This window comes from Cricetulus griseus, assembly GCF_003668045.3.
Source record: "Cricetulus griseus strain 17A/GY chromosome 1 unlocalized genomic scaffold, alternate assembly CriGri-PICRH-1.0 chr1_0, whole genome shotgun sequence".
NCBI lineage: Eukaryota > Metazoa > Chordata > Mammalia > Rodentia > Cricetidae > Cricetulus > Cricetulus griseus.
In genome coordinates, this window is record NW_023276806.1 from 66,527,773 (window position 1) to 66,540,477 (window position 12,705).

Sequence of the window (12,705 nt, forward strand, 5' to 3'; positions counted from 1 at the left end):
TCTGCTGACATGCAGGCAGAAGACTGTATACATAATAAATAAATAAAAATCTTAAAAAAAAAAGAATGAAAGGTAAAATGTCCTGAGGTAAAACACAGATGAAGAGAAACAAGCTAAATGACAGCTAGTGAGACAAGCATAAACTAAGGCCGAGCATTCATACACATACACATTTATACACATAAATAAAGTAAAAATACTCTTTATGGGAAAACCCACTAATTTTCTATTACAAAAGAATTATTTGAAGTTTTAAAAGGCTTCATTTACAAGGTAAAAGGGTTGAAAGACTATTAAAACAATGTAAATTCTTTGTAACTAAGCAGAACCTAAATGAAGTAAACTCTGCTATTCTGTGCTATGTAATGTGGCTATACAGCAACCAGCCACACAATCTGTTCCTTCTCTTTTTCTATTTCTATGAGCCAGAGCTGCTCTACGTAATCGGACTGGCCTTGAACTTTTGATCTTCCTGCCTTGGCCTCCAGAGTCCTGGGATTAGAGACCACCATGCCTACCTCCAATCAGAACACTTCTGAAAGTGAAAAGATATTAATTACTTTATAACAAAAAACATACAATTCATAAAACCAGGCACAGTGGTGAACACACACCCTTAGTCCCAGTTAGTCACGGAGCTGAGGAAAAAGTCATTTGTACCCAAGTGTTTGTTGGCAATACAACAGCTCCTTTACTCCCCATCAAAGGGAGATATTGATGCTATGTGTCCCACCCATAAGATAATGTGGGAATCTGTATTCCCTGGTGTGCCTTGCTTCCTCAAAGTCACGAAAGCTGACTGGCACAAGCACCCTAGGACATGTGGTTAGCACTATTCAAGAAGTAAATGGTCTATAGTTCATGTTGTGTTCCCCACCTCACTACTAGATATTGAACTAGGGGCTTATGCATGCTGGGAAAGTGCTCTAGCACTGAGCTTTACTCCTAGCCCTCTTTTTGTGTTAGGACAGGGTCTCAATGGCCTTTAACTAATTCTGTAGCCCAGGCAGACCTTAAACTTAAAACTTTGTCTCAATCTCCCAAGTCTGTGGAATTACAGGCCTGTGCCACCTGCCTGGCCTAGAGGTGGGTTTTAACATGAACACTTTCTCCTTTCATGAGACACTTAACCACACAGTGACCCCACAACAGCTGAGATGAAATTTCAATGGGTATTAACTCTCTGGTCAAGCCCCTCTCCCCAACAATTCTAGCTTCTACAGGTGTGAAGCTAGTAGAACTGTGGAATGGTCTACTGCACGGCATGTGTCTCCCCGGGACTGCTAATTTTCTGGAGGGTTCTGGGCCAGGTGCTGCTCCCATTCAACTTCAACCAACTTGTACAGCTCCATGGTGGCCTGGGCATCTTCCACTGAGGAATGTCCACTTTTTCCAGCCTAAAGGGGAAGAAAACAAGAATCATTTCTTCCTTTTCTAGACAACTCTGGACTCCCTGCACCCCCCTACTTTGTTCTATAGTTATGAGCTGTAGTCAGAACTCTGCTGGGGCCCTATTCCCTAGCACATCTCTGAGGTTCAAATCCCAGGAAGACAGCTATTGTCTAATACACTCATTGCTTTCTTTCGTTTGTTTGGTTTTCTGAGACAGGGTTTCTCTGTGTAACAGTCCTGGCTGTCCTGGAACTCTCTCTGTAGACTGGGCTGGCCTCAAACAGTGATCCACCTGCCTCTGCTTCCCAAATACTGGGATTAAAGGTGTACACCACCACTACCTGGTTAATATACTTATTTCTGTAGCAATATACATGTATCATATTAAGTTCTGCAGAGGCAGGACAGGACATTTCAGGTCAAAGTCAGGCCCTCTGAGTATTGTTTCCTAAATGTTCTCCATGTGACATGTATCCACAGCTCTGTATTCTGTGGCTACTCCCCTTGACTTCTGAGCATATGAAATGCTTGAGTCATCTTCTGTTCCCACCGAACCATTTGGTACAGTCTATGAGGTACACAGGAAATTTTTCTCCTTACACACAGAGACTAGTGGGTCCTGAACTCTGTGTGTGTGTGTGTGTGTGTGTGTGTGTGTGTGTGTGTGTGTGTGGTGGGGACACTTAGAGAGAAATTACCTGGATATCCCGATTCAGCAGCTTCTTGGTGAGATGCTTCAGTGACAAAGTGACATTTTCTGGGCAGTCAGCCTTCCGGTTGAGGAGTGGTATTTGAGAAGTGTCTCGAGTGAGGGACTTGGGATGGAAATACTGTAGGGCTTTGTAGTCATTGTGGATGGCGTGCCCTACCACTATCTTCCCTGTGAGTATCTTCAAGATCTGGAACGAGTACATAGGAGGTGACGAGACACTCAAAGATGGGAGCTCCTATACCCTGAAGGCCCGACATGGCCACCATCAACATACCACCGAGCCCAACCCCGTCCCCTTATCCCATTCTTGAAATGCCCTCTTCCACAGTGTCCCACCTTCAGAAATCCACCTTGTTTCTCTAGAGAACTGCTATATGTAATCCCATTTGGATCTATATCACCAGAGGTTCCTTACATGTTTATTAATTTCCATCCAAACAATGGTCTTTAGTATTCTTTCTCCCCCAGAACCTAAGGCCTTGTAAATGACAACAAATGCTCTACCACTGACCTATATATCCCTAGTTGCTTCCTTCAGTCTTCACTGGCACATATATTAAAGATGCTGGTTATGGGCTGAAGAGATGACTCAGCAGTTAAGAGTGAGACCTGGTCTAAGAGTACCATATAGGGGTGACTCACAGCCTATGATCCCAGTTTTAGAGGATTTGACACCCTCTTCCGGTCTCTGCAGGCACTATACTCATGTATAAAAACACATATACAAACACATATACACATAATTAAAATAATCTTTACAAAAAAAATAATCACTAGACAAGGTTACATAAACCTACAATCCCAGCACACAGAAAGCTGAGGCAGGTGATCTGCAAGTTAAAGCACAGTCTGAGCTACATGAGATCCTGTCTCAAAAAACAGGGTTGGATCTGGGGATGCAGCTCAGAGTGCTTGTCCAGCATGTATGAAATCCCAGGTTGGAACCCTGGCACTACCATAACTGGGCATATTGGTACAGGCTTGTAATCCCTATACTTGGAAGGTAAAGGAAAGAAGAACCAAAGTTAAAGGTCATCCTTGGCTTCATGGCAAGTTTGAGGCTAGTCTGGGATATATGAGGCTAGACTGAGATATATGAGACCCTAACTTAAAATGAGAAAAAATAGGCAGTGAGATGGCTCAGAAGGTAAAGGTTCTTGTCACCAAGCTTGACGATCTGAATTTGATCCCCAAGACTTTTATATGGGAGGTGAGAACCAACTTACACAAGTTATCCTTGGACCTCTATATGCATGTCATAACACACCTCTCTGTCCTCACAAATAAAAGAAGAAAAAGAGTTAAGAAAAAACAAAACAATAACCACTTAATAAAGCTACAGATGGGGTTTTCTACATACTCCTCTTGAAACCAACTAACATCTCAGCATTTAAAATCCTAAAGTATGATGGGAGATGGTGGCATACACCTTGAATCCCTGCACTCAAGGGGTAGAAAGGCATATTTCTGTAAGTTTGAGGCCAGCCTGGTCTACAAAGTGAGTTCTAGGACAGTCAAGGCTGTTATACATAGAAACCCTGTCTCAAAAAACCCACAAAAACAAAATAACAAACTTAAAGTATCAGGGTTAGGGTTCTGAAGGCCACACTCAAAATGGGATTGTGAAAACAGTGGTAGTCCCTTGCAGCTTGCAAGGGGAACCCACTCAGTAACACGTCCAGACTTATCTTGGATTCATGAGCCCAGCTTAGGCAAGAGAAATGCTTTATGGTGAAAACCACATAGTATGTCTTCACCCCAGTAAGTTCAACCATCAATTATCTGCTGTTTGTGACTATGCCCAGTCTACTACCCAGCACCATCGTCATCTGTCCACCCCTTGCTGAAGCTGGGACCATTTGCAGTCAGACCCGCCCAAACCTCTCCCATGTCTACTCAACTTCATCCTGCAGAAGGATGAAGTTGTACCAGCATTTCTCACTTTCTTTTGTTTTTTTGAGAAAGGTTCTCACTATATAGACCAGGCTGCCCCTGCATCCTGAGTGCTGGTATTAAATGCCTGGCACTTCCTGCCTTTTTAAAAACACCTAGCTACTTCATCTTTGGTAAACCTCCTTCAGTGGACTGTCTGGCATTATAAAGAATCACTGGAGGGACTGGAGATGTGGCTTAGATGGTAGAGTGCTTGCCTGGCATGCATAAGGCCCTGGGTTCTATTCCCAACACTGTGTAAACCAGGTGTGCTGGCACTTGCCTATCATCATAGCACTCAAGAGGTAGTCACAGGAGGATCAGAAAATTAAGGTTATTGTTTGCTATAAAGCCAGTTTGAGGCCAGCCTGGGCTACATGAAACCTTATCCAAAAAAGAATCACTGGAACTGTGTCTAGAGAAAGCAAAAGGCAAGGATCTCAAATTGCAAAGCAGATCAAGGGTGCCCTCTGGTGGCCTCCCAGGACCAGCTGACTCATCTCATTTCTTCCCTTCATTTTCTTAACCTATCCTCCACTCCTGTTTAAAACATTATTAGTTGGCTGGGCGTTGGTCAACTTTAATCCCAGTACTCGGGAGGCAGAGGCAGGTGGATCTCTGTGAGTTTGAGGCCAGCCCAGTCTCCAGAGCGAGTGCCAGGATAGGCTCCAAAGCTACACAGAGAAACCTTGTCTCAAGAAAAAAAAAAAAAAAAAAAAAAAAAAAAAAAAAAAAAAAAAACACCAACAAAAGAAGAAAACAAACAAAAAAATATTAGTTGTGCTCTAGCTCGGGACTAGAATGAGTAGCTTTGCTAAAGGAGGGATGCGAACACCCTTACAAGTCTTGTGCCTTTTATATCTTTTACTACAGGCCACTCAAATGCCCCCAACCAATACAACTATGCTCCAATTTAGGTTAAAAACATTTTTTTTCTTCTTAAAAATTTACATGTATGTGCACCATGTATGTGGCTGATGCCCAAGGAGGCCAGAAAGTGCATCCCAGGAACTGGAGTTACAGTTGAAGATGAATGGCCACACAGGTACTGAGACTGGAAGCCAGGTCCTCAGCAAGAACAGTCAGTGCTCCTCTAACTTCGGAGCCACCTCTCCAGCCCATTTTTATTTTGTTTGTGTAAAAAAATTCTGCCTCAGCCAGGCAGTGATGACACACGCCTTTAATCCCAGCACTGGGGAGGCAGGGACAGGTGCATCTCTGTGAGTTTGAGGCCAGCCTGGTCTACAGAGCAAGTGCCGGGAGAGGCTCCAAAGCCACAGAGAAACCTTGTCTGGGAAAAAGTTCTGCCTCCTGCTACCAACACTTTCAGTACTTGCCCCAAGCAACTTTACACCTGTTCTTCTGCCCACTTCTATTACCCGATGGCTATTAATTCTTGAGGTCAACTCTACCACACACTTAAAGGAGATCTCAATTAGTAAAATTACTTTCACCACCTAGTTGTGACTTCCTGACTTAACACTCCTATGATTGATGAGGAAAGTCCTTCTGTATATGTGTTTCTCTTATTGGCTGATGAATAAAACACTGTTTGGCCAATAGAGGCAGGAAGACAGGCGGGACTAGGAGACAAGGAAAATTCTGGGAAAGGTAGGCAGAGACAGACCGAGGGAAGATGCCATATAGCAGAGGAAGGAGTAACAGGTCCAGACCCTTCTCCGGTAACATAAGACCACATGGAAATACTTAGATTTATAGAAATGGGTAATTATTAAGACAGAGCTAGCCAATAAGAAGTCCTAGCCATCGGCCAACAGTTTAATAGTTAATACAGCGTCTCTGTGTGTTCACTGGAGCTGAAGCGGAGGCACCTGGAAGGACAAAGAACTCCAGCAACATATGATGGTCAAGCTTGTCAATTTGCCACGATCTAGAATCAAGTAGAGACAAACTTCTGGGCATGTCTGTGAGGGAGTTTCTAGACTGAGTTAACTGAGGTAGAAGGCTCACCCTAAATGGTAGTAACCAGCTGCCTGCCTCTAACTCCTGCAACATCAGTATGCCGAACCTTCAAACTATTAACCAGAATAAACCCAGCAGTAACTAATACAGAAGAATGGTAACGAGGAGTGGGGTTTTGCTGTGATAAACCTTACTGTGGTGGTTTGAATGAGAATGGCCACCATTTGCTCATATATTCAAATGCTTAGTCCTTGGTGGACTATTTAGGAAAGATCAGGAGGTATGGCCGTGGTGGAGGTTTGTCACTGAGAGGTGAGCTTTGAGGTTTCTTTTTTTTTTTTGGGGGGGGTCAAGACAGGGTTTCCCTGTGGCTTTGGAGGCTGTCCTGGAACTAGCTCTTGTAGACCAGGCTGGTCCTGCCTATGCCTCCTGAGTCCTGGGATTAAAGGCCTGCACCACCAATGCCCGGCTCAGTGTCTGTCTTTCTTTGCCAGCTGTTTATAAAGGATGTAAAGCTCTCAGCTACTGCTCCAGTGCCGTGCCTGTCTGCTTCCTGCCATGATGGTCATAGACTAACCCTCTAAAACTGTAAGCAAGCCCCCAGTTAAAGGCTCCTTTTATAAGAGTTGCCTTGGTCATGGTCTCTTCAAAACAGTAGAACAGTAACTAAGACACTGACCATGTGGTACTTAGGCCTTTGAAACTGTTTTAGAGGAGGAATGTGGGAGTACAGAACTGTGGCTTACAGAAGCCCTGGAATGCTGTACACTGAGCTCAATGGACTGTTCTGGTGGGATCCTTGAAGAGAATGCCAAGAGAAATGCCAACAATGGAGGCCTGGCTCACAAGAGTTCAGAGAATTTAAGTGAGGCTGAATTAAAAAGTAATGGACTAATTTGTATGGCAAAGTATATTTCTACCCCAGCTGTGTGAAGGCAACTGTTCACTACTCTTATCCAGGTCTGCAGTGAAAGACAGCAAATAGGACATTTTAAAATATGGGAGAAATTGCAGTTTGGTGGGGAAAGGACCATACATACATTTAAAGCTACAGGCTATGAAATGTAATACCTTCACTGGGATAAGGGAAAAGGTGACTTAAAGGCAAGGCCCAACCACAGAAAGCCCAACTATGAAAACACACATTCATTTAAATGGAGAAAGCTGAACTGAGTGTCCTGCTTTAAAACAGCACTTAGGAAAGAATACTCAACTAATCTCTCATCAAAACATACAGCAGCCCCTACAGTTTTAATTTAAGGAGACTAGACTACATTTTGAGTTGGAAGCAGAACTTTGCAATATGTGGCATTGATTTTAGGACATGAAAATTGCAAGAATAAGAGGCTCACAGGGGCTTGCATCAAGATTCCTGAAGGTCATTTGGGGACCAGGCCATATGTAGCAGGGTTGGTGTCCCTTCAAGCTGACCCCTGCACAAAGCTGTGAAGGTGAAACCTAAGTTATAATGCAGGATCTGGGATCTTGGAAATGTCAAAACCATGCTATATTTGTCAAGAAAAGCTGCAGGCACAGAGTGAAGCTAACCCAACAAAGGGGCTCTGTGTGCTGTAGGCAGCAGAGCTGCAAGGGCTGGGCTACCTATGGCCCTGACAGTTCAGATAATACCATCACAAGGGTCCATGCTGGACATGGAGCTGGAGGCCCTGGTGGCTGCCCTGCTGTGTTTAAGTCTCATTCTGGTTTATAGTCTTTCCTTGCCATGTCCTTGGTTCTGGGTGCTATAAGCAAGCCAGGAGATAGCAAGGCAGTAAGCAATTCCAAAGCTGCTTCTTCAGTTTCTGCCTCCAGGTTTCTGCCTTGAAATCCTGCTCTGACTTCCCTTCTTGGAATATAACTATAAGCTAAAATAAACCCTTTCCTCCCCAAGTTGCTTTTAGTCAAGGTGTTTTATCACAGCAATAGAAACTCTAAGACAGAAATTGGTACCTGGGATATTGCTATAATAAGACTAACCATGTGTTTTTGGGAGGATTGTGAAAGGACTTTAGAATTTGGAGCTGGAAAAACCATTAAATGTTGTTCAAAATTTAATGAGCTGTTGCAAGAACTTAGAAGATAATATTGATAGCAGTGCAGAGGGAAAAGGCTGGGTTGTGAAGTTTCACAGGGAAGTTTTAAAGTCCCTTATAGACTTTATCAAGGGCCTGGCATTGTGGCACATGCCTTCATTCTTAGCACTCAGGAGGCAGAGGTAGGAGGATCTATGAGTTCAGGGCCAGCCTGATCTACAGTGAATTCTAGGTCAGCCACAGCTATATAGTGAGATCCTGTCTTGAACAAACAAAGCAAACAAAAGAAGAAGAAGAGGAAGCACCACTCAGGTGAACTCTTCTGGCAAGTACTTCCCCAGGTTCAGCACACACAAGCTGTGTTCCAGCCAAGGTTGCATCTCATGTTGGCAGCCACACTTGCTAACATATAAGTCACCAATGTGGGAGCTGGAGAGATGGCTCAGAGGTTAAGAGCAATGGCTGTTCTTCCAGAGGTCATGAGTACAATTCCCAGCAACTACCTGTAATAAGATCTGGTGCCCTCTTCTGGCCTGCAGAGGTACATGCAGACAGAACACTGCATACATTTAAAAAAAGAAAAATAAAAAAGTCACCTATGTGGTACTACTTTTGAAAATCATGATGAGATCATGGAGAGGCATTGAAGGCATAGCTTTAGTTGCAGTAGAAGATCCAAGACTGAAGGGATCACGGACAAAAATTGTGGCCTGGCACCATGTGGCAGGATCACTGTCCCTGAAGAAAGCCCAGGAGAGGCTACTGGTAAAGATGTCCAGTGCCCAGTGGAAGTGGAGACCCCAGCATTTTGGAGATGCCAGTACCTGGGATGACCACCTAGGAGAGCAGCAACTTTGGGGTGGAGCCAGCCTCAACCTAGGAGAAAAGCTGTGTGCTGTGGCAAGTCTCTTGGAGCCTAGAAAATCGTGAGTCTCAGAATATGAAACTTAAGCTTTAACTTAAGCTTTATACTGTGGATTTCAGTTTTGTTTTCTTTTGATTGTGAGACTGTATCCTGAATCTTTCCTCTAGAAATAAGAAAGTATTTAAACTTGTTTTTTATTTTACAGGAAACCATAATTATGAGACCTTAGAGAAACTTTGGTATTCTAAAGAGACTTTAGATATTTTAAAGAGACTGAACTTTTAAAGTGTGGATTTTTAAAGACTATGGGACTTTTAAAGTTTAGGATGTTTTATATTGTGATACTGATGTTAATATCACATATTGGGTTAACAAGAAAGCAAAGATTATGATTTAACAATGATGTGTTTGTGTGTCAAGTTGACAAGCGAGCTATTGAGCTAGTTTTATGTCAGTTTGAGACATGTACCTGGGAAGAGGGAATCTTGAGAAAATGCCTCCACAAGATTGGTCTGTAGGGCGTCTGTGGTGCATTTTGTCTATGGTGACTGATTCGGGTGATGTCATCCCCAGGCAGGTGGTCCTGGGCATTATTAGAAAGCAGGCTGAGCAAGCCAGAAGGGAGCAAGCTAGTAAGTAGCATTCCTCCTCGGACTCTGCTTTAGTTCCTGCCTTGAGTTCCAGCTCTAACCTCCCTCCTAATAGATTATAACTGCAAGATGAAATAAACGCTTTCCTCTTCAAGATGCTTTTGGTCAGGATATTTTATCACAAAGAAACCCTAACAAGACAGGTAGGTTCTAGGAGATCTAAATTAAGTCCTTATGATTGTGCAACAAGCACTTTACAATATGAGCCACCTCTCCAGTTCTAAACTTGTTTTTGAGACAAGATCTTGCCATGTAACTCTAGCTGGCCTGGAACATACAGAGATCCACCTATCTATGCCTCCTGAGTGTTGGAAATAAATGTGTATTCTGCCATGCTCAGCCTTTGTGTTTTGATGTGATGGGGCTCACAGTTAAGAGTCTAAGTTTCAGAGACTGTTACAAACTATAGAGACCTCTGAAGTTGAACTAAATCCATTTTGCATTATGAGATGGCTATGAGTTTAGGAGGACTGAGGACGGAAGGTTACAACTACAGTGTCATGCTTGTGCATCAAGTTGACAAGGGGTGGACTCACGATAGTACTGTCTACTTGAAAGAACCAAGAATTATCTAGAAGACAAATTTCTGAGTGTGTCTGTGAGCTTTTTGGTTGGCTTAACTGAGGTGGGAAGACCCACAGTAAAGCAAAACAAAACAAAAATAACCTATTCATTCCATTAGCCAGAGTCCTAGGCTGAATGAAAAAGAATCAGAGAATCAGCATCCATTTCTCTGCTTCCTGACTGCTCAACAGCTGCATCCTGCTCTTGCTGCCATGATCTCTATAGCATGACGGAATGTATCCTTAAACTGGCAAACAAATCTGTTAAATCCTTTGGTCAGGGATTTTGTCACAGCCACCAGAAAAATAATTCCCTACTCCAAGAGGAAGCTTTCTTCCTCATGTGGCATTATTCTCCCTCCCTTCACAATCAGTTGACACCTCCCAGAGTATCACCTGCAGAAAGTCCTCTCCTGAGCCCTCGCTACTGTCTTGTACCACGCTCCTCACCTGACTCCGAGCAATCTTGAAGGGTGTAGCATTAACCATGTGGCACTTTCGGATGCCACTCCATCTGGTCCGGTAGTCCACAATATGGCAGGGGGGGAGGATGTAGTCATCGTAGAGCACATCTCCATTGTAGTTTACAATGCTGCATCGAGCCAAGGAGCTCACACGCCCCTTGGGTCCTGTGCCCACCATTTCACAGTCAACTGCCACCATCTTCCCAGGCAAGTTTTGGGAGATTTTAAGGCACTTTTCCTCCGAACAAGCTTGTGTGGAATTTTGTGCAACATTTTTCAAGGACTTCTTCTTGGAGCCTTTATTCTCCGAATGAGCTTGGGTGGAGTTCTGTGTAGCACTCTTCTGTGAGGGCTTCTTGGAGCCCTTACTTTCTGAGTGAGCTTGGGTGGAGTTCTCTGCATTTTTCTTTAAAGGTTTCTTCTTGGAGCCCTTCTGGGTGTGGGATGGGTGGCTCTTAATCTTTGGAAGGGCACTCTGAAACTCCCCTAACAAATCTATTTTAGCCACAACAGAATTAGTCTTCTTTGAAGGAGCAGGGGTCAGCCAAGACAATGATGCTTTCCTGTCTGTGGACTGCTCTGACTCCCTCTTGGAGGCCGCTGCCTCCTTCTTCTTTGGGCATGGAAGGGTATTCAAAATGTCATCTACTCTTGAAGATTGCCCTTTCTTTGGAGGTTCTGAATGCAACTTAGACACCTTGCTAGGGGGTTGGTTCTTTTTATTCAGAAATCCTCTCTGTTCCAAGAACCGCCGCTTCTTGACAAAACGCTGGTGCTTGGCATTTCCTCCAAATGCCTTTTTCGGAGGTTCCCCAAAGTCCAAATTCAGGAGTATGGTAGACATGAGGACAGTGGATGATGGGAGAGCAGTTGGGATGAATGGCTTACTGATGGAAGAAGGCTGAGAGGCTCATTCTCTGTGGAATCCCATAGTCCAACATGTGGAGGTTCTGCAACTAGCCCTAGGGACAAAAGTAATCCTGATACCTGCACCATAGGCCTGGGGGAGGGAAATAAGATAAGACCAATTCTGGAAGGCTTAAGAGATACTGTTCCAAGCCCATAGCCCAGATACTGATGAAGTCCTACAATTCATCTTTGGGTAGATCTTAAAAGGGATATTTCTGTGTCTTTTTAAAAAATGAAGATACTGGGGCTGGAGAGATGACTTAGTTAAGAGCATTTGTTGCTCTTGCAGAGACCCAGGGTTCAGTTCCCAGCACGAATGTGGCAGCTCACAACATCCATTACTCAAGCTTCAGGGGGATCAGATGTCTTCTGATCTCTGCAGGCCCCAGGAACTTACATGGTACACACATATGTAAACATATGTGTGTGTGTGTGTGTGTGTGTGTGTGTGTGTGTGTGTGTGTGTGTGCAGGCAAAGCACACAAATAAAAAATCTAATAAAATAAAGTGAAGATGCTGAGTGAGGCTGGGGGTAAAAAGGGGTTGTGGAGCCCACGGAGTTCCAACTCTGCCAGGTCTATGAAGTCAAAACAAGGGTGTTCTGAAAACAGCAGAGAAGTGAAATTCCTAAGAACGTTTGCCAGCGGTGTGAGGGTACAGCTCAGTTGTCCTCTGGACTACCCCAGGGCATCCTCAGCGTGGGACCAGAAATGAAGAGCAAATCCAGGCACCGCTCTCATTCGGCTCCACGTGGGGGCGATCTTCTCCCGCACCTGACCTGTGTAGTTTTCGTCGCCCCCCTTCCGCCCCCATAGCCAGAACCTGCGACACCGCACATCACCAGAAGATCTGAGTGGAGGAGACTCAAGAGTCCAGGAGGACCACCTCGTCCAGCACACTCTGGTGGTCCACGAGGTGCAGGCCATCCCTGAACACCCCACACACCTACCTCCAAGTTGGGTCTCCCTAGAATCGCAAGCGTCCGCAGCCGGACGCGGACGCAGGCGCGCGCCGACGTACACCGGGACGACAGGGGCGCGGGTGGCAGCGCGAAGGCGGCCGGCGCACACGCGCCCGCAGCACCCCGCCTCAGGAAGCGAGGCCAGCGACTCCGAGTGTGTGAGCAGCGGCAGTGGCGGCGGCGGCGGCGGGGGCGTGGGCGGGGCGGGGGCGGGATACGCTCCCCGGCCCCTCGGGCCCCGTGGAGGTACAACTCGAAGGTGGTGGGCCGCGGGAAGCGGAACGGCACGCGCCGGAACCGT

At 45.0% G+C, this 12,705-nt stretch overlaps 1 protein-coding gene across 2 annotated transcripts; it reads right to left on the bottom strand.

Annotated features, from left to right (window-relative positions):
* Positions 1-186: 186 nt before the first annotated feature.
* On the bottom strand, positions 187-12,687 carry Isg20l2 (interferon stimulated exonuclease gene 20 like 2). 2 transcript variants are annotated; one of them, XM_027393070.2, is made up of 4 exons: positions 12,393-12,687; positions 10,521-11,496; positions 2,091-2,291; positions 187-1,397 (listed from the first exon to the last, which is right to left on the bottom strand). In XM_027393070.2, the coding sequence occupies exons 2-4, from the start codon at positions 11,376-11,378 to the stop codon at positions 1,284-1,286; spliced, it is 1,173 nt and encodes a 390-aa protein (XP_027248871.1). In that variant the 5' UTR covers positions 11,379-11,496; positions 12,393-12,687; the 3' UTR covers positions 187-1,283. The 2 variants fall into 2 exon arrangements, with proteins under 2 accessions (XP_027248871.1, XP_027248870.1); XM_027393069.2 differs by having other exon boundaries at positions 10,521-11,534.
* Between the last annotated feature and the right edge of the window lie 18 nt (positions 12,688-12,705).